This window comes from Sciurus vulgaris (assembly GCF_902686455.1).
Source record: "Sciurus vulgaris genome assembly, chromosome: 10".
NCBI classification, from domain to species: Eukaryota; Metazoa; Chordata; class Mammalia; order Rodentia; family Sciuridae; genus Sciurus; species Sciurus vulgaris.
In genome coordinates, this window is record NC_136470.1 from 116,627,282 (window position 1) to 116,652,082 (window position 24,801).

The window sequence follows — 24,801 nt, forward strand, 5'->3', positions numbered from 1 at the left end:
TAAAGTGTAGAATTTTTGGTGAACTATGTTTAAAAATGCAGCCAAGACCTAGACCTAATGTCTCACTCACAGTTTCTACCTAGGGAACCAAACCCTGGGGCATGTCTGTGTCTTAGTCTGGCCTAACTTGTGATCCTCCTGCCTCATCCTCTCAGGTAGCTGGGATTACAGGTATCTGCCCCTGCATGCAGAAGAATTTTTATAATTAGTATTTGAGGAAGTTAATTTTTTTAAGTTTGATTTTAAAGCACAAGAACAATAATTCCTCACAGTGGTTACATACACTTGAAATACTAAATAGGTATTCCCTTTGACTTATGTCTAACATTGTAGAGTATTGCTGATGAAAAGGTTGCCACCAAGAAAGTCAGCCTTTCTTCACTAGTAACCGTTTATGTTAAACACTGCTTTCTTCTCTAGCTCCTTGATTGATGTGATATCAGTGGTTTAGACATACTGTTGCTGAGCCCAGTGCACACCCAAGCTTTGCGCACTGCTTAAAGAAGATGCTTTCAGAATATGTGGGAAGGAAAACCACATACTACCCATACTGACACTCTTTATTTCTAGTATTTTTACATGTGCTTAACTGCTTACATAATCACTTCAGAAAATTTTTTTCTGAAAATGTATGTGGCACTGGACCATTTAATTAAATTTTGAGATGACAAGTCACCACTAAATTTTCATTTGCATTTCACATGTATTCATCTTCCCTGAAGTTCTTTAGGAGTGATGTCATTTAACTAACACATATTCTCAGTATACACCAGTTTGGTGTCTTCTTAGCAGGTTCTAATAACTACTATTTTGTCTCAAAGTAGCTATTTATTGTTATAAATTCCTAGTATTTTAGTATTCTGGTCTATTAAATACTGTATCAACTTTTCCTTTATCTAGGCAGCCATGTATATATTTGAAGCTAGGTGTAGATGAATATAATACCTTTATTTTATTTATTTTTATGTGATGCTGAGGATTGAACCCAGTTCCTCACACAAGGTAAGCAAGTGCCTTACCACTGAGCCATAATCCCAGACTAGGCAGCCTTTTAAATACAGAATAGTTGTTATTCCATTCTCTTTAAGCATATTATAAGTATTTGGCAAGGCAATACCAAATCTCTTCAAGAAATTTGTCTTTGACTGAAAAAAACTTTCTGAATTTCATATGAAGCACTTTAGTATTATTGAATATGAACAATAAATCCAAATACCAGGGTTTATTTGTATTGCTGATAATCTGACTAAATCATGCTGGCTAGATATTATTAAACCTTCAGGATCACACAATCATGGACCACATAGGAGTACAGGGTGGCAGAAACATGTTCACTATTGCATTTTACATTGTCTTCTAATCAACTCTGTAAAGTAAGTTTAGAATAGAACATGAACAGATGACAAAAATCAAACCCATGGAAGAGGAGACAAACTGCCTAAGGTCTCAGAATGAATTAGTAAAGGAACTTGAATAATTCAACCTTCCCAAATCCAGAGTTCTAACTATAGTCACCTCTGATGAAAATGCTATTCAGGTAACATTGGGGGAGAAAAGAAAAGTATTTGAATGTACACAGTAGGATTGTCAATAAATGTTGGCTAATTATCAAAGGCTATGACAAGACAAAGGTTGTGCCCCTATTCCATTTATTGTCATGGCCACAGCAAGCAGCAAACTAACAAGCCTGTGGCGGGGAAAAGGGAGGCCTAATGCCTTGATTAAGTGAAGGTACACCAGAATGGGAGGGGCTTGAAGAGGGGCAGTCAATAATCTGTATGAAGCCTGTAAATCTAGCCATTGTTGTTCATGGTAAGTGTGACATCTACATGGAGTTTCCACTGTAAAATAAACTGTGCTTTTAATTTAGAATCTAATCATTAAAGAGATTTCATTTGTACTCAGACTTCCACCATTCATCCTGCATAAAATGTTGTGGATGCTGGGACTTGAAATAAGAATGAAGGAAACAAAGATAAAGAACAGTGTTGTGTGGAGCTGGGGTTGTAGCTCAGTGGTGGAGCGCTTGGCTAGCATGTGTGAGGCATTAGGTTCGATTCTCTGCATAATAAATAAATATCCATTGACAACTAGAAAATACTTTTTAAAAAAAAGGAACAGTGTTATGGGATAATAATTTCCAGGCATCAGGCTTTTAGGCTCATGTAAGGGAAGGGGATGACCTCCACTATTGATCTAGTATCAACCCCCCTGCTTTGAAACCAGTTAAATCTCATATTGCCATCAGCTTCTAGCAGTAGATAGTTCTCCTCTGAAGGGCTTCTTCATCTGTGTGTTTTCTCTCCCAGAATCCCGTCGGATCCTGCTTCCAGTGGTGCTGCATCACATTCACCTTCACCTGAGACAGCAGAAAGAGCTACTAATCTGCTCAGGAATTCTTGGCAGCATCTTTTCCATTGTCAAGACCAGCTCTCTGGTAGTGGCCCCACACCCACTCCACCCTGCTCAGCTCTGCCCTGCTCTTGTGTTACTGTAGCCAGAGGGTGACCAACAAAGATCACTTTGTATACTTCTCAGTCAGAGATGCTTTCATCAGTGACAGGAAGGTATCCAAGGAACAAGGCCTATGTGTGCCCAGCAGGCTTCTCAGTTCAACATGATCTTGCTTTTTCAAAAAGTTGCACTACCATAAATCTACCCAGAAATATAATAACCTCTACTACCAGAAAGTCCAATTCTTTGCCATTCTCAGTTTCTATCAAAACATATTAATTCTGGAGTTTCTTAGAACACTAGGCATGAACACAGAGAAGCAGGTCCAGACTAAGGAGCAGCTTGTTCATTCAGACTTTTCTGTCAGCTTCCTGACAACTGGATTCCACCCATATGGCATTCTTGCACAATGCCAGACAAGGTCAGGATATTCTAGAGGTAAATATTGGCCACAAGAGCTCTAAGCCCTGTGAGATGGTAGAATTATATTTCAGAGGTCAGATTTTAGCCAATAATGCTTTTGTCTATTTTATTTCCTTTATTTTCCTTATTTTTAAAAGAGATATGTGATGGGAGGGGAGGAATTGAGGTAGAGAAGGAATGAAGGAAAGATATAAATGAGGGTAAGAATTTTTTATAATATTTATTTTACTTATCATAATAGAAGAAATGCTTGTTTCTTATAGAAAATTTGGAAAGTATAAAGAAAAATTAAGAACAAGAATAGGCTTCTTATTTTCCATTTTATTAAAGTAAGGCTCCTAGAGAATAAAATTTCAAATGCATTTAAAATGAAGGCCAAGGGCCAGGTAATAAGAACATTCAAAACTAGATGAACCAGGTAGAGCAGGAGAGACAACTAAAAGAATGAGTTATATTTGGTTTGATCAGGAGACAGGACCCAAAGAAGAGCTTTGATGTCTAACTTAAGGTTAATCTGGTGACAGGGGCCCAGCTTCTAAAGAGTAACTATGATGGTGGTAGTGATCCTACTTTTTGCTCTTGGCTCCAGATAAGACTTAGCAGCTCTCCTTTCCACCAGGCCTCAGAAAAGCCATAGCAAGTGCATAAGGACTACTAGCTCAAAGTCATATCTGAGGGGATAGGCAGTTTATTGCTAAAGAAAGGGGAGAAATTGAAGCCAAAAAAAAAAAAAAAAGAAAGATGGGAAGAAGGAAGGAATGAAAGGAGGGAAGAGAAGTAAGGAGGGAGGGAGGGAAAAAGAGAAGGAATGGGAACCACTGAAAACCTGAACAAGATAGTTTGGTTGTATTTTTAGGGACAGAAAGTCAAGTAAGATTTTTTGCCTACAACTACTCAAAGATGTGCTACAATTACTTCAACAGATAGGAAAGATGACTTTAGCCCTAAGAGCTTTTCAAATTCTTCATGTGGAATGGGGCAGAGTATAATTATACTGGATGAATGGGTAAAGGGAAGATGAAATTTCAGCTTCTTGAGAGCAGAGATATTACCTCTCTTGTTCATCTCTATATTCAGGTTCTCAAACAGTGACTGGTACATAGCAAATTAATGAATGATATGTTGATGAATGGAGGAAGGATAGGACCTGTCATAGTTTAAAGATCTTGGAGAAAGGGCAGTCTTTTTATAAGATAATTGAAATCAACTACAGAACTTGAAATGAATGTGAGAAGGATAACATAGACTCTTTCCAAATTCTGGTGACTAGAAAGTAGCCTGTAGTGAGGAGACATGCTAAATTGTTTTTGTGAGGTGCCAGAGAAAGATAGAAAGATAGATTGAGACTGGAGTCCTTCAAGTAAACTGGGAACATGAGCAAGAGAGCTGAAGAGGTAGATATGGGACCCAGGTATATTTGGATGACAGGGCTGGCAAAGATTTTGAGTAGCCAAGGAGAAAACCTCAGACAGAAGAGATGTTTCCACGTGAATTAGTATTTGTGAAGATGCTGCTGCCACACTGTGCTTGTGCCTTTAACATATCCCAAACTTATCATTTCTCAAAGTCTTAGTGAGCAGGATTGTGATATCTCTTGACTATACCAGGAAAGACAATAACTCAGGACATTCTCTTCTGCCCTATATATCAAAATTAACGTTTCTGTCTGAGATACAGAATCGTGGATGGTGTTGGCAAGGGTGAGGCCTGAGAAATTAGACCTGAGCAGCAGAGTAGGTGTGTCTCCTCTCAAACCATTGTCCCAGGTTCCTTGGTACTGCACACTGGTGAGGCTAAGAGCTCAATTTTAAGCATCCATTCAGAAGACCACTCCGAATATGGCTGACTTAGTAAGCACTGCCAGCTAAATATCAGCTTGTCCTGGTGCTAATGGTATGCTTTCTCATTGCTCGCTCCAGGAAGCAGATGTCATAGAGGAAGTAGAGATGATGGTGGAGAGCCTCCTGGACGTGCTCTTGCAGACTCTGCTCACCATCATGAGCAAATCGCACGCTCAGGAGGCGGTAAGAGGGCAGCGGTGCCCGCAGTGCACAGCCGAGATCACTGTTAGTAACTAACATTCAGGTTTTCTTGCCTTCTTTTCTAACCTGGGGCTCCTCCACATCACCTCCCATCTCACCACCACACCATCTTCATCTTAGCCTCCCTTCCTGCATGATGGTAAGCATGCTGCCCTTTTTCCTTCTTGAATCTGACTCCCCTCTCCACTTTGAAAGCTCTCAATTCATATTTCAGGAGTCTACTTCAGGAAATATTTAGGGAATGCTTCTTGTCCTGTTTTACTGCACACCATTTCAATTGACCTTTGCCTTTGAGCAAAGTTATTCTCTATAATGTGGAATGAGGCAGAGATGTGGTAAAATATATAAAGAGGTTGAAGGTGAAAAATACACTCTTCATTCTAGGAAGACTCCAATACAGGCTCTCCTATGTCAGGTAGAATAATTTTCTCAGAATTTGCATGTATCTACAAATTAGTTGTTTTGTCCATTTGTATGTAAATTTTTAGTGGCAGGAAAACTGTTGAAATAGAATTGCATAGGCATTTTTCAGTAATGATTTTCTACGATCCAATTAGAAGAGAAACAATCTGAGAAATGTGAGAAATGAGAGACAGAGAAATGTGCCTTGAGCCCCTGGCGCCTATTCGCATCCTGAGTGGACTTCTCAGCCCTAACATGGGAACATAATAAATAGTTTATGCAGGATCTTCCAGTTTGCAGATGGGAGATTACAGAGCTGTCTTTGAGCAAAACCATCTGTGGGAGCATGCCAAGCTCTAGTATACTAGGGAGAACAGTGAGTGTGCCTAGAGCAGGCATATATTCTGGAGCGCTGGGCTTAGAAAGAGTGTCTGCTCCTTTAGCCCCTGATGAGGAAACAAACTCTCAACATGGATAAAAACATATGTATTCTAGTATATCCTGGTAAACCATCCTTCTAACCAATACTTACATAGTATTTGCTATGGGATAGATCCTGCTTTAAGCACTTAACCAATATTACTAATGAAGTTATTTATTTTATATAGATTATCACAAGGATGATAATAACTAATTTATTGGGTATTGTTTTGTGTACAGGACTTTGTGCTTCAGTGTTTTATATATATTAACTCATCTGATCCTCACAATAAAAGAATTATGACTTATAATGCTCATTTTTTCAGATAAAACTCAAGTTCATATAAATGTATATATTTTACACACATATATGTATGTTAATTTCAGTAATCTAGGAGGAATTTGAGACACTAAAACACTTGTCAAATTCCCATTAGTTTGGAAATATTTGAAGTTCTTTTCTCTTTCCGAGGAGGCAGCCTTCTAGGAGGAAGCCATACTTGACTGCCCCATGCTAAAAATGCTGTACAATGATCTTTAGAGTCCTTGGAATAGGTTTTCTTCTGTGAACCCCACTTGGAACGTGAAGAAATTTTAAAGACTCATAATTTTCCTTAAGTTTTTATTTAAAGCCATAGTTGCTATTCCCTCAAAAATGTTCCCATGTTAATATGCCATGTTCTGTTTGCCCAGTCTAGTTGCCCTGTGCAAGTTTTGGGAAGTCTCCAAGGAGGTCCTTGTAGAAGAGTTGCTCTTTCACAACATGATGAACAGGTCCAAATTCTGTTCAGAGAAGGACAAGCTTCCTCTTCCAAGTAACCCCTATAGACTTAAGTATAGTGCTCTGATAATAAAAGACTATTTAACCAAAACTTTACTGGGGGCAGGAGGAATGAGAATATTTTCCTTATTTTGCAGTACTACTTTGTTACAAGTTAAGGTTTTTAAGTAACCTTATGCTTCAGAGGCCTTATTAAGACTTCCAGACCCTCCAGAAAAGAAAGCTCATTTTCAGGGTCAGAGTTATCATCTTCCATGATCACTGGGGCCATCTCAGACCCTCCCTTCTCTCCTTGTCGTCTGTGGATGGGGGGAACACAGCCCTGGTGATTGGCTGTCCTAAATGATTTTTTTCATTGGTTCCCAGGGAGAGTATGTGTCCTGTCTTCTCTCACTACTTCGACAGATGTGTGACACTCATTACCAGCACCTACTGGACAACTTCCAGAGCAAGGATGAACTCAAGGTAAAAAGCAAAACACAGATTTTTCACCCAGGAAAGGCAGAGTATAGTCAAGACTGCCCAGGGACTTTTCCCTGTCAGGGGCATCAGTTCAAGTGACCATCGCTACCAAGTGTGTAGGATTCACCAGCCCAAATTTATAGTGTATGACCTCTAGAAAGTTGATAGTGTCCCCACACACCAGATCCCAGTAACACTGGCAACTGATAGCAACTCTGTGACCATTTGCCTCTATTAGAGACTACTTTGGGCAACACTGGATCAGCAAATCAGGACTTCTCCCTTTCTTAGGAATTTGGCAGGCCCCTTTATATTTTGTCCCTGCAAACCAGGTTTCACTGTTTTAATAACTATAATAATAATGGAGACAACTTTTCTTCATTTAAATGTATTTCTGGAAGATAACTATTGAAAGCCAAGATGTATAGGGCTTACCATGGACTGCTGGATCCTAAGGGACAAGTGGTGCAGAGAAATGGGCCTGGGGTCCAGTCAGTAGGAGAGCATTGCCCAAATTGAATATGGCATCAGCTGTGACAGACTCGTGGGGTTTGTACCATTGCATTAGAGCATGCTACTCACTTCTTCCTAGGTAAAGGATTATTGCAGGCTTTAGGTATGTGTTCTGCCTTCATTCAGAACCAAGTCTTTTGTATTTCATAGTAATTAATATATTACACTGTTTTTCACTTGTGTGAACTTTATTAACCATATTGTGTCAGTTAAAAAATATCAGTTGTCTATTTCTGGTATCAAATCCAGCCTCCCTTTCTATAGACTTGGGTCTCTGCAGATTGGTATCATTAACAGTCCTTGAAGTGAGACAGTCCTTGAAGGGAACCAAAAACCCACATCCGGGTCAAGCTGCACTTAAGCTGGGTATGGTCCTGGAAAGCACAGACTTGACTGTTCTAGATCATTTTCATCTTTTGTGTGGTATACTAACTGAATCTCAGTCAGGCTGGCATTCTTCTCCTGTTTTAATTTTATATATATAATTATATATATATATATTATATATATATATATACATACACACACACACACACACACACACACACATAAACATCTATGTACATCCACACTTATGTTTTTGGGTGGGGAACTATACTGGGGATTGAACCCAGGGTACCACTCAACTACATGCCCAGCTTTTTTTTTTTTTTTTTTTTCAAGACAAGGTCTTGTTTAGTTGTCCAGCCTGACCTCAAACTTTTGAGCCTCCTGCCTCAACTTCTGAAGTCACTGGAATTATGGGCATGTACTACCACACCTGGCTTATATGTTTATTTTTATTATAACAATATGCGTACATGATTTTAAAGTCAAACTGAGCCAGGCATGATAGTGCACACCTGTAATCTGACTCTAGTGACTGAGTCAGAAGGATCACAAGTTCAAAGCCAGCCTTAGCAACTTAGCAAGGTCCTAAGCAATTTAGTAAGGCCCTAAGCAACTTCGCAACACTCTGTCTCAAAAATATAAAAAGAGCTGGGGGTGTGGCTTAGTGGTAGAGTACCCCTGAGTTCAATCCCCAGTACTGAAATAATTAAAATAAAATAATAAAAACCAAAACCACACTACAAAGTTTATTATATAAAACAGTGGTTCTCTGGCTCAGCATGACAAATGGCTAGTCCCTACTCCCCAAAGGAAGCCACTTTCAACTCTTGCTGTTTCTCAGTAAGCTTCTACTGATAATTTTTAGATATCATCAGTTGTTATTTATATTCTTCCTTCCAAGGAAAATAGGACTGATTCTCCTGAAGCATTCCTCTCTCACATACATGCTTTACCTCTCATTCTTCCTGTGGAGTTTTCATACGTTTTTGTTCAAATTGATAACCTTTCTTATAATTGCTAGGTAAGTAATGTGGAGAGCCAAGAGCTATACTGTGATTATATTTCCTTTCTTGTAGAACTTTTTGTTTTTCCAGAAATTAATTGCTTCTTTTCTATATTTTTGCTTATATTTTGTTTTATTTTGGCATTCAGACCTGGCTACGATTTCCCACTCTTGTTATTATCTTTCTAATATACCTCTTTTTCAAGTCAGATCCCTTGTTTTACTGGAGACTTACCCTCCTATCTTTTATTTGTTTCAGCCTCTGACTTTTGTATTGAAGACTTTCTTCCTCCATATAGACTCCTGGATGTCAGTTTGTACCTAACAGTGAATACTTTAGTGCTGATTAGAAACTCTTATGTATGAACAGGGCTTATCTCCAGCAGGCTTCCCTATAAGTAATTGAAGAAGGACTGGCCTTTTCATCAGAGCATCCCTAATTTCTCTAACTATAGGCCTGTTCTCTTAGACTTGAGAGGAATCCTCTACATCTCCTAGGGATAGAGTAGCCTACTAATAGTTTGGGTACCAAATATCAAAAGCGGGCTATGAATCTTCAGCAAGTAAACTTTCTTTCAATGCCATTTTCCATTTTGGAACCTCAGCCCTTAATGCACTCTTGAAGACATATCCTTAGTGATCTTTTAACTCCAGAGAATAATCCTAAATATTCTGCCAGAGCAGAGAAAAGCTGATTACCTAGTAATGTGAGATAGCAGGAGAGATCTTTCTGTTTTTAACTCTAATACGTCAGTCCCATAGAGGTGTCTGGTGGTGCCTCCAGTTCATATGCCTTTCTAAGACTCTTGCTTCCTGTTGCTCTCATCCTCAAAGGCTCCTGGCTATTGGCTTCCCCAACCTATCAGGCAGTAACCTCAATTTCTGTTGTTTTTTTTTTAAGATTTTAATATTGACCTCATTTGAAGATTGTGTTCTTTTCTGTTTCCTTGATCTCTGTGGGTCTGTCATTTAGAAGATTTGAGGAGATGCAGAGATGAGGGAATATTGTTCATTTCACCATTACAGATTATTATCTCTTTGTTTGTATCCATCTTAGAAGACTTATCACAGTAACAAGATGAAGTTAACTATTTAAAACGTCTCACAAAGAAAATCCCAGGACCAAATCCCTTATTTGGTTAATTCTACCAAATTTTCAAAGAATTAATGCTAATCTTTCACAGACTCTTCCAGAAAATAGAAGGGGGGAGAACACTTTCTAGCTCATTTTATGTGGTCTTTATTACCCTCAGACCAAAAAACCACACAAATATCACAAGAAATGCAAACTATAGATCAATATCCCTTATAAATATAAATGAAAACCTATTCAACAAAATACTAGCAAACTGAATCCAAGCGCATAATAAAAGAATACACCATGATCAAGTTGAATCAATCCCAGAAATGCAAAGTTGGCTTACTATATGGAAAGCAATAGGGGTAATATACCCTTAACCACAGTGTATGAAGGACAGAAATCATATGATTATCCCAATGAAAACATTTTTTTACTAGAGCATTATAGTTACACTTAGTAGTTAGGTTCATTTTGACAGTCATGCATGCATGGAATTTGATTTATTCCATTTCAGTCAGTCCCTGTTCTCTCCCTTTCCCTGCCCTCCTCTCTCCCCCTTTCTCTTTTCTCTACTCTCTAATCTTCCTTTTAGTTATTTATTTTTTTTGATTGATGCTTTTTATACATATATAAACATGGAATTCCCTGTGGTATATTTATATATGTACATAGCATGATTTTATTAAATTAATTCCACATTTCCTCCTCTTTCCCATCTCTTCTCCCTCCTTCTCAATCTCTTTTTTCCTACTCCACCAATCTTCCCTATAATGAAAGGGATTTTTAAAATAAAAATCCATGAATTTTTGTGATAAAATCACTTTAAAAACTAGAAATAAAAGGGAACTTCTTCAATCTGATAAGAGTACCTGTGAAAACCCACAACTAATATCTTACACAATAAAGTATTGCTTTCTCCCTAAGTTCAGGAACAAAAGAAAAGATGTCTGTTCTAGTTGTTGCTATTCATTATACTGAAGAATCTAGCAAAGGCAACTAGGCTTGAAAGAAAGAAATAAAAATTATCCATATTAGAAAGAAAGAAGTACAGCTAACTATCCAGAAATAACATAATTGAAGGGGGACAGGTACTGGGGATTGAAGCCAGGGGAACTCTAAAACCTAGCCCCTTTTTAGATTTTATTTTGAGACAGGGTCTTGCTAAATTTCCAAAGCTAGCATTCAACTTGTGACCCTCTTACCTTAGCTTCTCAAGTAACTGGGACTATAGACAAGTGCCACCATACCCAACTCAGATAACATGATTGTGATATAACAAAAATCCTAAGGCATCCACACACAAAAAAAGCTATCAAAAGTAATGAACAGGTCAGGCACATGGTGCATGCCTATAATTCCAGTGGCTTGGGAGGCTGAGGCAGAAGGATCATGAGTTCAGAGCCAGCCTCAGCAAAAGCAAGGCACTAAGCAACTCAGTGAGATCCTGTCTCTAAATAAAAGTACAAAATAGTGCGGGGGATGTGACTCAGTGGTCAGGTGCCTCTGAGTTCAATCCCTAGTACCCCACCTCCAAAAAGAGTAATGAACAAAATCAGCAAGTTTGCAGGATATAAAGTCAATATACAAAAACATCAATTATATTTCTAAACATTAGTAATGAATGATCTGAAAAATGAAATACAAAAGAGCTCCACTTACAGTATCATCAGAATTAATAAAATAATCAAAAAAGAAGTTCAAAAAGACCTAAATAAGTGGAAAAACAATCCATCTCTTTATAGATTAGAAAACTTAGTATTGTTAAAATGACAGTATTTCCTAAATTGAGGTACAGGTTTGATGCAAAACCTATCATAATTCCAATTGCGTTTTTGCAGAGATTGACAGTCTGATCCTTCAGTCCATAGGGAATGTAAGGGGGACAGAGTAGCAAAACAATCTTGAAGAAAAAAAAAAGGAACAAAAGTAAAAATTTTGCATTTCCCTGTTTCAAAATTCACACAAAGTAACACTAATCAAGATTGGTAGTGGCATAAGGATAAACATATAAGTCAATGAAACCAAATTCAGAGTCCCATTTAAACCCTTAACTATACTAAGTTGATTTTCAATCATGGTACCATGACAATTCAATGAGAAAAGAAGTCTCCTTCAACAAATACTGCTGAAACAATGATAGCTGCATGCAAAAGAATGAAATTGTACTCTAGCTCACACCATATACAAAATTAACTCAAAATGAATCATAGAACCTAAATAAAGAGCTAAAACTGTAAAATTCTTTGAAGAAAACACTAGTATTTCTTTATGTCCTTAGGTTAGGCAGAAATGTCTTATATATCATACCAAATTCATAAGTAACAAAAAAATAGATGTTAGACTTCATCAAAATTAAAAACTTTTGTGCATCAGAGGACACCAAGAAAAAAAAAAGACAACAAACAGAATGGGAGAAAATACTTGCAAATCATAGGTCTAATAGAACTTGTATCTAGAATATATTTTTAGAAACTCTTGCAAGTCTAAGATTTGAAAGAAAGCCCAATTAAAACTTACATTCGAGAAAAGATGGCCTCTTCAACAAATGGTATTAGTAAAACTGGAAATTCATATATAGCAAAATGAAATTAAACCCCTATCTCTCACCCTGCACAAAAATCAACTCAAAGTGGAGCAAGGATCTAGGCACTATAACAGAGACCCTGTGCCTACTAGAAGAAAAAGTAGACCCGGATCTCCACCATACTGGCTTAGGAACTGACTTCCTTAACAAGACTCCTAAAGTGGAAGAAGTAAAATCAGGAATCAATAAATAGCATGGAATCAAACTAAAAAGCTTCTTCACAGCATAGGAAACAATCAAGAATGGGAACAGAGGGCCTACAGAATAGGAGAATATCTTTACCACATCCACCTCAGATAGAGCATCAATGTCCAGGATTTATAAACAACTCAAAATATTTAACTAAAATAAATAAATAAATAAATAAATAAATAAATAAATAAATAAACCAAGCAATAAGCAAAGGAACTGAACAGAAATTTCACAGAAGAAGAAATACAATTGATCAAAAAATACATGAAAAAAAATGTTCAACGTCACTAGCAAGTAGAGAAATGCAAATCAAAACTGCACTGAGATTCCATCTCACTCCAGTCAGAAAAGCAATCATCAAGAATACAAGCAACAATAAATGTTTGCAAGGACGTGGGAAAAATGTACATTCATACATTGCTGGTGGGACTGCAAATTGGTGCAACCACTCTGGAAAGCAGAGTGGAGATTCCTCAGAAAATGTGGAATGGATTTACTATTTAACCCAGTTATCCTACTCCTTAGTATATACCCAAAGGACTTCAAATCAACATACTACAGTGATGCAACCACATCAATGTTTATAGCAGCACAATTCACAATAGCTAAACTATGGAACCAACCTAGGTACCCTTCAACAGATGAATGGATAAAGAAATTGTGTAAATATACACAATGTAATTTTACTCAACCTTAAAGAAGAATGAAATTATGGCATTTGCAGGTAAATGGATGGAACTGGAGAATATCATGCTAAGCAAAATAAGCCAATCCTGAAGAGCTAAAGGCCAAATATTTTCTCTGGTAATGTGGATGCTAATTCACAATAAGTGGGGGTGGCTAGGGAAGAATAGAGGTACTTTGGATTAGACAGAGGGGAGTGAAAGGAAGGGGCATGTGGGTAGGAATGATAGTAGAATAAATTGAACATTATTACCCTATGTGCATATATGATTACATGACCTGTGCAACTCTACATCATATATAACCAGAAGAATGAGAAGTTATACTCCATTTATGTATGATGTGTCAAAATGCATTCTACTGTCATGTATAACTAATTAGAACAAACAAAAAGAACTAGCAAACAATTTGAACTGATATTTCCCCAAAGATGTACCCATAGCTGGTTAATCACAAGAAAAATATATTCAACATCATTAGTCATTAGGGAAGTCAAAACCAGAATAGAATATCACTTTTCATTGCAAGTGGCACATATAATAATAAATACAAATATTGGCATTAATTATTTTAAGTATATGATAGAATCCACCAGTGAAGTCATCTGGTAAAAAAAGAAGATCTCAATGACCTACCTTCCATTTTAAGAAACTAGGCAAAGAAAAGAAAAATAAACTTAAGGCAAACAGAAGGAAGAAAGTAATAAAGATTAGAGCAAAAATAAATGAAATAAAGAATAGAAAAATAGAGATCTATTGTGAAAAGCTTTTTAATTTGATATCTTCAGTTGTGATAGATCTGTTTAGACTTTCTATTTCTTCCTGAATGAATTTTGGCAGTTTGTATCTTTCTAAGAATTTGACCATTTCATCTAGGCTATATAATTTGTTGGTATGCATTTGTTCATAGCAGAACCTTGTAATTTTTTCTAGTTCTCTAACATTGGTAATGTCCCTTCTTTTGTCCCTAATTTTAGAGAAATTTGAAGAGCTCATATTTGTCTCTGTAGCCCACTCTCTTCAGCCCTCTCCCCTGATACCGCCATCTCCACCTTCTACCCCTTGATTGATCCAAGTAAACGACTGTCAGTTCTGTTCTTTTCAAAGAACCAACTATTGGTTTCTCTTTTTGCTTTCAAGATTCTCTTTGTTTTTGACTTTTGACAGTTTTGACATGTTTCTATAGGTGGATTTCAATTTTGTCCCATTTGGAATTCATTGAACTTCCTGGATGTATACATTAAAGATTTCTTCATCAGATTTGAGGAGTTTTGAACCATTATTTATTCAAATAATGTTTTCCTTTCTTTCTGATACACTAATTAGGTATATATTTATACCCTTAATGATAAGGTCTCTGAGGCTCTGTTCAATTTTTTTCATTCTTTCTTCCTGTCTCTCCTATTAGATAACCTCAATTAAGCATCTTCATGTCTGCTGATTCCTCTTAGATACTAAATCTGCTGCTGAGCCCCTCCAGTGAATTTTCATTTCAGTTATTATACTTTTCAACTCCATAATTTCTATTTGATACTTTTTAAATAATTTATATCCATTTTATTGATATTCTTTATTTGGTACAACATTGCACTGATGCTTTTTTCTAATTGAGTTCTTTTTCCTATGTATGAGCCATACTTTTCTATTTCTTCTTATGCCTTATAATTTTTTGGTTGAAAAGTAGACATTTTATATAATGTGGTAACTACAGTGTATTAGTTAGCTTTCTGTACCTGAGCAAAACAACTTTGGAGGAAAGATTTATTTTGTCTCACAGTTTCAAAAGTTTTTGTCCATGGTCAGCTGATTCTAAGGCAAAAGCATCATGACAGAAGAGTGTGGCATAGAAAAGCTGCTCACATCGTAGCAATGACAAAGAGAGCAAGTGAGACAGAGAGAGGAAGGGAGGAATGGGCTGAGGACAATATATACTTTTCTGGGACACACCCCCAGTTACCTACCTCTTCCAACCAGGCCCCACCTTCTACAGTTTTCATAACCTCCCAATAATGACATCAAATTATTGATCTATCAGTGGATTAATCTACTGATGAGGTCAGAGCCCTTATGATCCAGTCACTTCCCAAGAGCACCACATCTGGACACTGCTGCATTGGGGACCAAATCTTCAACACTTGAGCCTTTGGGGAACATTCCGGATCCTAACCATACTATTTGAAAATGAGATCCTCACATCCCTAGGGTTTGTTGTTGCTTTTTATTGTTTTTTTATTGGTAATGATGTTTGTTGCTTTAGTGATCAGCTAATAATTCAATAGAGATGTTCTTAAATGCTTTAAATCATTAAGTCTCCACATTTTGCATTTTGCTAAGGAGTCCTGTATACATTGAGGCTCACCTTTCAACTCTGCCTTAGCCTTCAATTCTTGCTTGTACAGATCCTCATGGTCAACCAGAGGGGAGAAATTGGGCTTCTTGGATGTTTCCTGGGAATATGCATAGTCTTGTATTTCCTTCTAGGCTGCCAAGAATATGTTAGAACTTTTCAAAGTTTTTCAAATCCCCCTATGGATGTCTCATCCTTTTAAGTTTTTTTTGGCCATTCTCTTGTTTACCCTATCTGAGATGGCCGCTTCATGCAACTGGGATGTTAAATTACATGACTGATTTTTTTCTTCAATAAGTACCCTTGGGATAGAACTTTTCTCACTAAGTAAACTGAGTCAGTTTAAAAATACAAGCCTTATGAACAGGGTTATTATGGGAAGGTTCCAGTCAGATCAAATAATAACAATTCTCTGGGGAATGGGGCTTTTTTGGAAGTTCCAAAACCATTCTGTCCTGTCCAGTGGCTACTAGGCTGCTGGTTTTCATGACTGCTGTGGTTCTATAGCTGCTTGTTTTCAAGGCTACTATTCTGAAATTTATCCATTTTTCCTGAATACTCTGTATTATTGCAAGTGTTTGGTTAATCAGTCTAAACCATTTTTGTTGCTTTCACAGGAGAGCAGATTTTCAGAAGGTTTTTGTTTTGTTTTGATTTTGTTTTTTTATTAATTTTTTTTTAATTTTTTTATTTGTTTGGGTGTTGAGAATTGAACCCAGATCCTTGGCATGTTAAGCACATGTTCTACCACTAAGCTACACACCATAGAATTTTCAGAAATTTTTACTCTATCATTCCTAAAGTTCTTCTCCTTCATATACTAAAAAGGATGTTCATACAATCAAATGCTCTAGAGCTATGGCCCAAAGAATGAGGTCCATGAACTCAGTCTGATACCTATTCTGCTAGGCCCTAGTCTTCCCTATGCTTTGGGTATTGGGCTTTGGGTACAGAGTAGGTGAAGAGCTCTCTCAATTATATCCAGCTTGGGTCCACTCCCATCTGTCCTATGAGAGTACTCAGAATTCACTCTTTCTTAGTTGCCTTTTAAGAGAGAGACAGCTCACAGAGGAAACCAGAATCCAGCCCACTGGCCCTATACACTCTCATGGTCTGGAAGCCAAGAAGGGCCTAGTGAGGAAATGTGTGCTGTGGTGATGGTAGTGGTAGTGGTATCTCACCTCAGCTTTTCCTCTGTGGTCAGGAATTCCTACTGAAGATTTTCTGTGTGTTCCGGAATCTGATGAAAATGAGTGTCTTTCCTCGGGACTGGATGGTGATGAGACTGCTAACAAGCAAGTGAGTAAGGAAGGGCCCTGCACTAACATCCACAGAGTGCTTCTCAGACTAAGGAGAGTGTGTGTGAGAAAGAGAGCATGAGAAAAAAAGGCCAAAACCACCATGGAAAGACAAAGGAATTGGTGAATGGAAAAATGTTTGGAGGCATAATCAGCAGGTCTTGGACATTGACTATAAGGACACAGAAAGGAAGGAATCAAAGGATAATTCAAAAACTGGAGTCTAAGCACTTGGCAGATATTGATATAGTGAGCACAGAAAATGATGTGTTAAGGATGTAAAATATATAATACTCATAAAAGGGTTCCCCCTTGAGAAAGCCCTACCCAAAGGCCAATGACCTCTGCTTGCCGTAGGTTTAGGCAGTGTCCCAAGCCCTCCTCTTGATTTGAGTTGTGTAGTCTGCCAGACAGTACTTGTCTCCCGTAGACAGTGCTAATTACCCATCTGAAACTTGGCCACAAAGCTCTGACTACTGACATAGAATTCATTCTAAGGCTGACCCTAACTTGTCTGCCCATTTCATATTCTAGCCTTTGCTTCCTTTTAGAAAGCCAGGCGAGTGATGTGTGTGGTAAGGGGCTAGCTCATTTGATTTGTCTTTACTCAGGAGCAGGCTAATTGGTCTCCACTCTCTAGCCCACTGCCTCTTTCCACTGATCTTTCTTTTATGTTGGCATTCTACTGAATATAGTAAAATTATTTATGTTAGTAATGATAGCAAGCTACCAGCATGATCTTTTCACTTTGCACATTTTATAGGGCTCTCTTTTTTCCCTAAAAACTGCAAATGTTGGGGACTGGGGAGATAGCTCAGCTGATAGAGTGCTTGCCTCACAAGCACAAGGCCCTGGGTTCGATCCCCAGTACTGCAAAAAAAAAAAAAAAAAAAAAACTGCAAATGTTTGGTCCAGAACAGAATAGATGGATTATTATAAAGTTACTCAGATAATTCCTCAAATAGTGGATTTTCCATTTGAATTCCTCTTGTTACTCTCTGTTAGCTCTGCTCAGGGCACTTCAGACTTTCCAACCTTTCCTACAGGAGCAGACTCTTCTTCCAAAACTTTTATCCTTAAAATTTGTCAACCCCTTTGACTAGTCTCTCTGATGCAGTGTTTTTGCCTTGTCCCTTTTCTACACCAAAGCTCAAGTGACCACTGTTAGATATAAGTTCCCTTGCAAGTAGCCTAGGCCCTCTGTAATTAAACCGTCAGCTACCTGCTCCACTTAACTCCTTTTTCACTTCAACCCATGTTCTCAATTCCAGCTGGGTAGCTTCCTATTGCTCCTTATATGTACCCATTCTAGGAATAAGAATAATATTCTAAAACAAGAGCTAAAATAGAATGGCCCATAGAGGAAAACACTAATGTTTGACAAAAGCAAAGATTTAATAATGATAAACCTCTATTGTCAAGTAAAATACTAAAATTATGTCCTAAATACTATGTAGTGATTGGTATATGTATTGGTTACCCAAAATTCCCCCCAAATACTATAAGTTACTCTTTGAGCTATAAGAAATCTTTCAGAACCGTTAGACCCAGAGCAAAGAAGTATCAAGAGCCCACTGATGCCCTATTCTGTCTTACCTCCTGTGGGGTATTTCACCAAGACTAGTTTTTTGTGGAATTTGTACTGTCTTCTCCTTCCTAGTTTCCATGTATGTGAGAGCAATTTGTACTGTTTGCCCATTGGGCTATATAGACAACTGGTGCTAAGCTATCAGATGCCATTGTTCATCTTTTAATTCTATCAATACTTTGTTTCTTTGATACAGTATTATAGTTACTACTGTCCAGTACCTGTCCTCTGCATTGCACAAGAATTTCATAGAGACAGACTTCGACTTCAAGGTAGGAACTCCTGAAATCTCTTACTATCTTCGCAATAACCCTAGAAAGCCAAAAACTATGATTACTGTTTTTTTTATTTATTAATATATTCAGAGTATCAAACAGATTCCAAGTCTGATTAGAATATGTTCTGGATACTCCCCTCTTGGTGTTGGTAGCCAGGCATCTATGATTATGTTTTCTATCCAGAGTCAACACTATTGGCATCAAATGGAGTCACTAAAGAAAAAAGGTGGGGGTGCTATTTGAAAAGATATTTTAAGAGGAAAACAAGTCAGGATCTTAAGATTATAAAATGGATACTGTGCTATATTCATGTATTTAATAACTCTCTTCAAGGTTAAGGAGTCACATTATCACATAATTCTTCTTTTTCTATGTCTCTAGGTGTGGAATTCTTATTTTAGTCTGGCAGTTCTGTTCATAAATCAGCCAAGCCTTCAACTAGAAATCATTACTTCAGCCAAGAGGAAGAAGATTCTAGATAAGTAAGACAGATGTGTCCTGTTCATCTCCCTACCACTTTCCCAGATGGGACTGTGTTACTATGACAGGCTCCTTTTGGAAGTCTACCAGGTCTCTTGGATGGTTTCCCAAGAGACCAAGTGTGAGGGTTCAGTCACGAACCAAATGGCTTAACATTTTGAGAAACTTTCAAAACAACAGTACAAAAGTACTAGCCTCATAAGGTTTGCAACCCTATTTTGAGATCTGAATCTTTTTCCACTAACAATTGTCTTCTGTGTTACTATTCCCAGGTATGGGGACATGCGTGTGATGATGGCTTATGAACTGTTCAGCATGTGGCAGAATTTGGGTAGGTCTTTTCTCCCTATTCTTCCCTTCTGCATATTACAAAACCAAATAAAAAGTACCAGGACTAATAGCTTCCCCCAGATTTTCTGGGTGTTAATTCAGGCCCAAGAGATTCTTATATAACTTTAATGTAACACCTCGGATGCTGTAGCACATGTGCATGAAGTTTTTGGCAGAAAGAGTTTGGCTGAGAAATAAGACCCCAGTACTACATATGCACAGTCCCTTTTTAGAGCACTAAAGTCAAAGAAATAAGATAAGAGGATTGCTCTGGGAATTTTTCCAGTGTGAGAATTGACACTTGTAAGATGCTGTGTGCTTTTCATGTCCCAGTCTGGATATTGTGGGCTCAAAATCATAGATCTTGGGAATACCTAACACATGAGCAAGGACATTAATTTTAATAATGATGAAAACACTTCTTGGGTCTCTGGTATTCACGCATCCATATCACGTACCTGACATCAATTGCATGAAGGAACATGTGAGAAGGGAGTTACTACAACTAGATTAGTTTAATTTTGTTTACTCTTCTAGCCACAGCTTCTCTAATAGCCACTGTTTGAATATAAATTTGTCAGATCAATATTTCTGGTACAATCTTCTTTTATATACAGCATTTTTTATTTGTTCTTTTTAGGTATACATGACAATCTTTCAGTTTCTCTGATGACTAACTGGGCCAGCCTATGTTATAGGGATCTGAGTGGCCTGTCAGGATGCTAGAGAAGCTACTGTTACTACTTCAAGTGAGGTCTGCTTTCAACTAAGTTCATGACTCTGAAGCTTTACAGTCATCTGTTAACCATTCCCATACCTAACTTAGAGGCAGCAAGCAAGGTCTGAGGCATTTCTGCCAGTAAGAGTGTCTTCCATCCCTGAGTGGGGATGCATTTCCCAAAGCAGACTTTCCAGCTTTATTACTGTTTCCCTGCATCCAACAGTTTGAATATAGATTTGAACCCTGAAGTTGACTCTGAAATTTCCAGGAATACAAGAGACTGGCACCTATATCAAATGAACATGCAGAATCAGCCTTAGGGCTAATATTTACTTCTTAGATAGGCTTTCAAAATGGAAGAAATTTTAAAAGATACTAGATATACCTGATGAAGCCATTCTTACCTCATTGTTTTTGGTGAAAATGACATTCTGTGGTCCCTTGAGAACAGGTTTTACTTGACACAGTAGTTATTACATAAGTCCACAGTTTGTTTATTCCTTAGTCTCTGAAAGACTAAAAGAAGAGCTCTGAAGATGGTTCTTTGTTTTACCACTGCAAGGAACAAAAAAAAGTCCTATTCTATGGTCCTCAGGGCTGGTTCTGACTTCTGGAAACACACCCCAGATGGCAGACCAGTCAGAGGGAAATTCATCCCTCACTTCCCATGGGAAGGCCTCATACAGGAAGTTGAGGGATGAGCTGATCTGAGTAGGTATAGTGCTACCATCAGAATTACAATGTGGGGGCTGGGGCTGTAGCTCAGTGGCCAGACCACTTGCCCAGCAAGTGTGAGGTACTGGGTTCAATGCTTAGCACCATCTAAAAATAAACAAATAAAGGCATTCTGTCTATCTACAGCTACAAAAAAATTTAAAAATAAAGAAATACAATGTGATTGGGGAGTGATATTGTGATAAAACTGTATTTTTATTGTGTGCATGTATGAATATGTAATGATAACAAATCCCATCATTATGTACAACTATAATGCACCAATAAAAAGTACAAAGAGAAAGAAGGAAAGAAGGAAGGAAAGGGAAAAGGAAAAGGAAGAAAAGAAAAACAATGTTAATACAAAGGAATTGAGAATGAACGAAGAGTCTCCAGGCCATCCTGTCAGGGTAGGGATGTGGGAGAGGCTCCTTCCAGCTCAGAAGAGGTGCTTCTTTGGCATACATGAGCACAAGCATTAAAAAGGTTCATGGACTTCTGACCCCCTGGTAACTGGATCAAGGCCTGGATATCCTCATCTATTTATCCTCATCTAGGATAGAGGTAGAAACCCTAGGGAAAATACATTTTATTTAAGTAAAAATATGTGAATTTTCCTTACTTAGAAAAAAATTCTGTGAACAGACCATGTGAAACTACCTCAGTTTACTCAAAAATCCCATTCTTTCTAGAATAGCAAACTCTGTTTCTTGACCTCAGAGATTTTCAGGTAGTTTGAGGAACTTACCAGGAAATTGGGATAGCAGTTTTGAGCCTGTTGAACATTTGGTCTGGGCCAACTTTATCTATGAACTCTAAAAAACTGAGAGGGAGTTTCACAGAAATCCATAAGAAAGAACTTACCTTACTCTCAGCAGCATCCAATAAAAAATCATAGCATGTGTTGTGGTCCACTTGGGGAATCTTCCATGGAAGCAACAAAGCAGTCATGAACTAATATCTGTTGGGTTTTATTGTTCAGGTGAACATAAGATCCACTTTATTCCGGGAATGATTGGTCCTTTTCTGGGTGTGACACTGGTCCCACAGCCAGAAGTGCGGAATATAATGATTCCCATCTTTCATGACATGATGGATTGGGAGCAAAGGAAAAATGGCAACTTCAAACAGGTAAGATGACACCTGGAACCGTTCATTCTTTGGAATGGGCACTGTCTTCTCAGGCAGATGGCCAAGATGGCCACAAAGTGGCTCCAATGGGAATGGTATATAGCCATCTTGAATCCTCTTCAAGGATTTTTGATTATTTGCCAAAATTGATTTGTAGACTTTTCGTCAAGTTAGAAGCCAAAAGCGAATCAGAGGAAATAGGTGAATATCATATAAAAGGAACTTTCTGATGCAGGAAAGAATGACCTGCAAGGACTGTGCCCTCCCAGTTTCACTCAGGTGAGGGCCTGGGAGTATGCTGTCCTTCCTCTTTGGAGGATCCCCACTGTACAGCCCAAACATTTCTAAGGCTAGACCCCAGATCAGTTGGCTTCTCATGGTGCAGGATAATCCAGAATTTCATAGAATACAGGTCCAGGAGCTGCTTCTGACTCACTGACTTCAGTGTCTCCTTCCATACAATTCTTTTGCTACCCCTAAGGTGGAGGAGATGACCTCTGCTTTTTTATCTGTAGCTCAAAAGAATAATTCTAGGACCAATGATAGGGAAATGATAGGGAAAAGGCCAATGTTAGGGAAGCCAATTTTAGCTAATGAAAGAAATAACTTTCTAGCCTCATAAAGTATCTACTGTGTTCTACAGTGGTTTGGGACATAGGAGTTCCACTTTGCTGGGATCTTCAAGCAGAAACCCCCAAGAGGCTACTAGGAGAAATTTCTGTATTGGCTTGGAAATTGTCCTAGTTCCCCAACTGAACTCCTTCCCAGTCCAAGATTTTTCACCCACTTGGAGTGGGTGAAAGTAAGTAAGGAGCACACCGAACAGTAATTTTAAAATATTTATTTATTTTTAAATTTCCATAGAGTAAAATTCACTCTTTTTGATTTATGGTTCTATGAGTTTTGGCAGATGCACAGAGTTGGGTGACCAACATGATGATCAAGATTTTTTAAATGCCTCAAAATTCTATTTTGCAATTCCTTATTAGTCAAACACTTCCTCTGTCTTTAACCAGTGTAGACTGATCTGTTCTCCATCAATATAATTGTGCCTTTTCTATAAATGTCATATAGATGGAATCAAACAAAATATAACCCTTTTGAGACTGGCTTTTTTTACTGAACATGATACTGTGAGAGATTCATCTATGTTATTGCATTTATCAGTAGTTTTCCTATTGAAGAATAATATTTAATTTATTCATCATTTGAAAGACATTTAGCTTCCATTTTGATGAAGTACTAAAAGGTACTAAAACATTTTTATATGAATATAAACTTCTGTTTTTCTTGGATGAATACCTAAAAATAGAATTGTAGGATCTTTTGATAAATGTAGGTTTAGCTTTATAAGAGGTTATCAAACTATTTTCCAAAATGGCTGAACCATTTTGAAGTCCCAGCAGCAGTGTGAGAGAGGTCCATTTGCTCCATTTAATAACCAATATTTAGTATTGCTTATTTGTGCCATTCTAATAGGTATGCATTTGTATATCATTATGGTTTTAATTTCCATTCCCCTAATTACGAATGATGAGCATCTTTTCATGTGTTTACTTTGCTATTCTTATATTTCTTTGATGAAATTATTATTCAAAACTTGTCCATTTTCAGTTAGGTTTTTGTTTCCAAATATTGTTGAGTTTTAAGGTTTCTTCATATATTATGGATTTAAGCCCTTTGTTCAATATATTACTTACAAATATTTTCTTCAAGTCTTTAGCTGATCATTTTATTTACCATTATCTTTCAGAGAACAAAAGGTTTTTTTTATGAAGTCCAATAGCATTGTTTTTCTTTTATGAATGCTTTTGGGGTGATATCTAAGAACTGTTTGCCCAGGGCCACAAATTCTTTTCAGTGTTTTCTTCTGGAAGGTTATAATTGTTTTTATAGTGCTGTAGATTGAATCCAAGACCTCACACATGCTAAGCAAGTACTCCTCGACTGAGCTACACCTCCATCCCTAGATATTACATAACATTACATTTTAAATTCAGATCTATTTTGAGTTAATTTTTGTATAGGGTGTGAAATATGGGTCAAAGGTCTTTTGGGTGGAGCATATGGATGTCCAATTAATTATTCCAGCACCTTGTTGAAAAGACTATCCTTTCTCTTTGAATTATCTTTGTACCTTTCTCAAATCAAATGACTATCAAAGTGTACAAAGTTTTAGTTCAGAGGAATAAGTTTTACTAATCTAGTGCACAGCATGGTGACAATACTTAATAATAATGTGTTATATATTTTTAAATTGCTAAGAGTAGATTTTAAATGCCCTTACAAAAAATAAGTAGGTGAGAAGACAGGTATGTTAATTAGTTTGATTTAATTATTTTGCGAAGTATACACGTATCAAAACATCATGCTGTACCCCATAAATATATACAACTATTATTTGTCAGTTAAATTTTCAAAAAAATCAGTTGATTATATTTGTGTGAATTTCTTTCAAATACCCTAGTCTTTCCATTGTCTATTTTTTCATCAGTACCATACTATCTTAATTATGGTAGCTTTATAATTAGTCTTAAGAAATTA

At 37.4% G+C, this 24,801-nt stretch overlaps 1 protein-coding gene across 13 annotated transcripts in view; it reads left to right on the top strand.

The window, feature by feature from the left end:
- Positions 1 to 24,801, top strand: part of DOCK3 (dedicator of cytokinesis 3) — a 726,815-nt gene that overhangs the window by 648,654 nt on the left and 53,360 nt on the right. For 11 of the 13 annotated variants that reach the window (XR_013757339.1, XM_079101030.1, XM_079101031.1 and 8 more), the window contains 8 exons: positions 2,310 to 2,437; positions 4,797 to 4,943; positions 6,889 to 6,987; positions 16,922 to 17,016; positions 18,800 to 18,875; positions 19,263 to 19,363; positions 19,634 to 19,692; positions 22,109 to 22,257. Coding sequence is in view for 12 of the 13 variants with exons in the window: in XM_079101030.1 (XP_078957156.1) it covers positions 2,310 to 2,437; positions 4,797 to 4,943; positions 6,889 to 6,987; positions 16,922 to 17,016; positions 18,800 to 18,875; positions 19,263 to 19,363; positions 19,634 to 19,692; positions 22,109 to 22,257 (854 nt within the window). In the remaining variant the exon portion in view is untranslated. The remainder of the gene's footprint in view (positions 1 to 2,309; positions 2,438 to 4,796; positions 4,944 to 6,888; positions 6,988 to 16,921; positions 17,017 to 18,799; positions 18,876 to 19,262; positions 19,364 to 19,633; positions 19,693 to 22,108; positions 22,258 to 24,801) is intronic. The other 2 variants (XM_079101037.1, XM_079101041.1) reach the window with 1 other exon arrangement.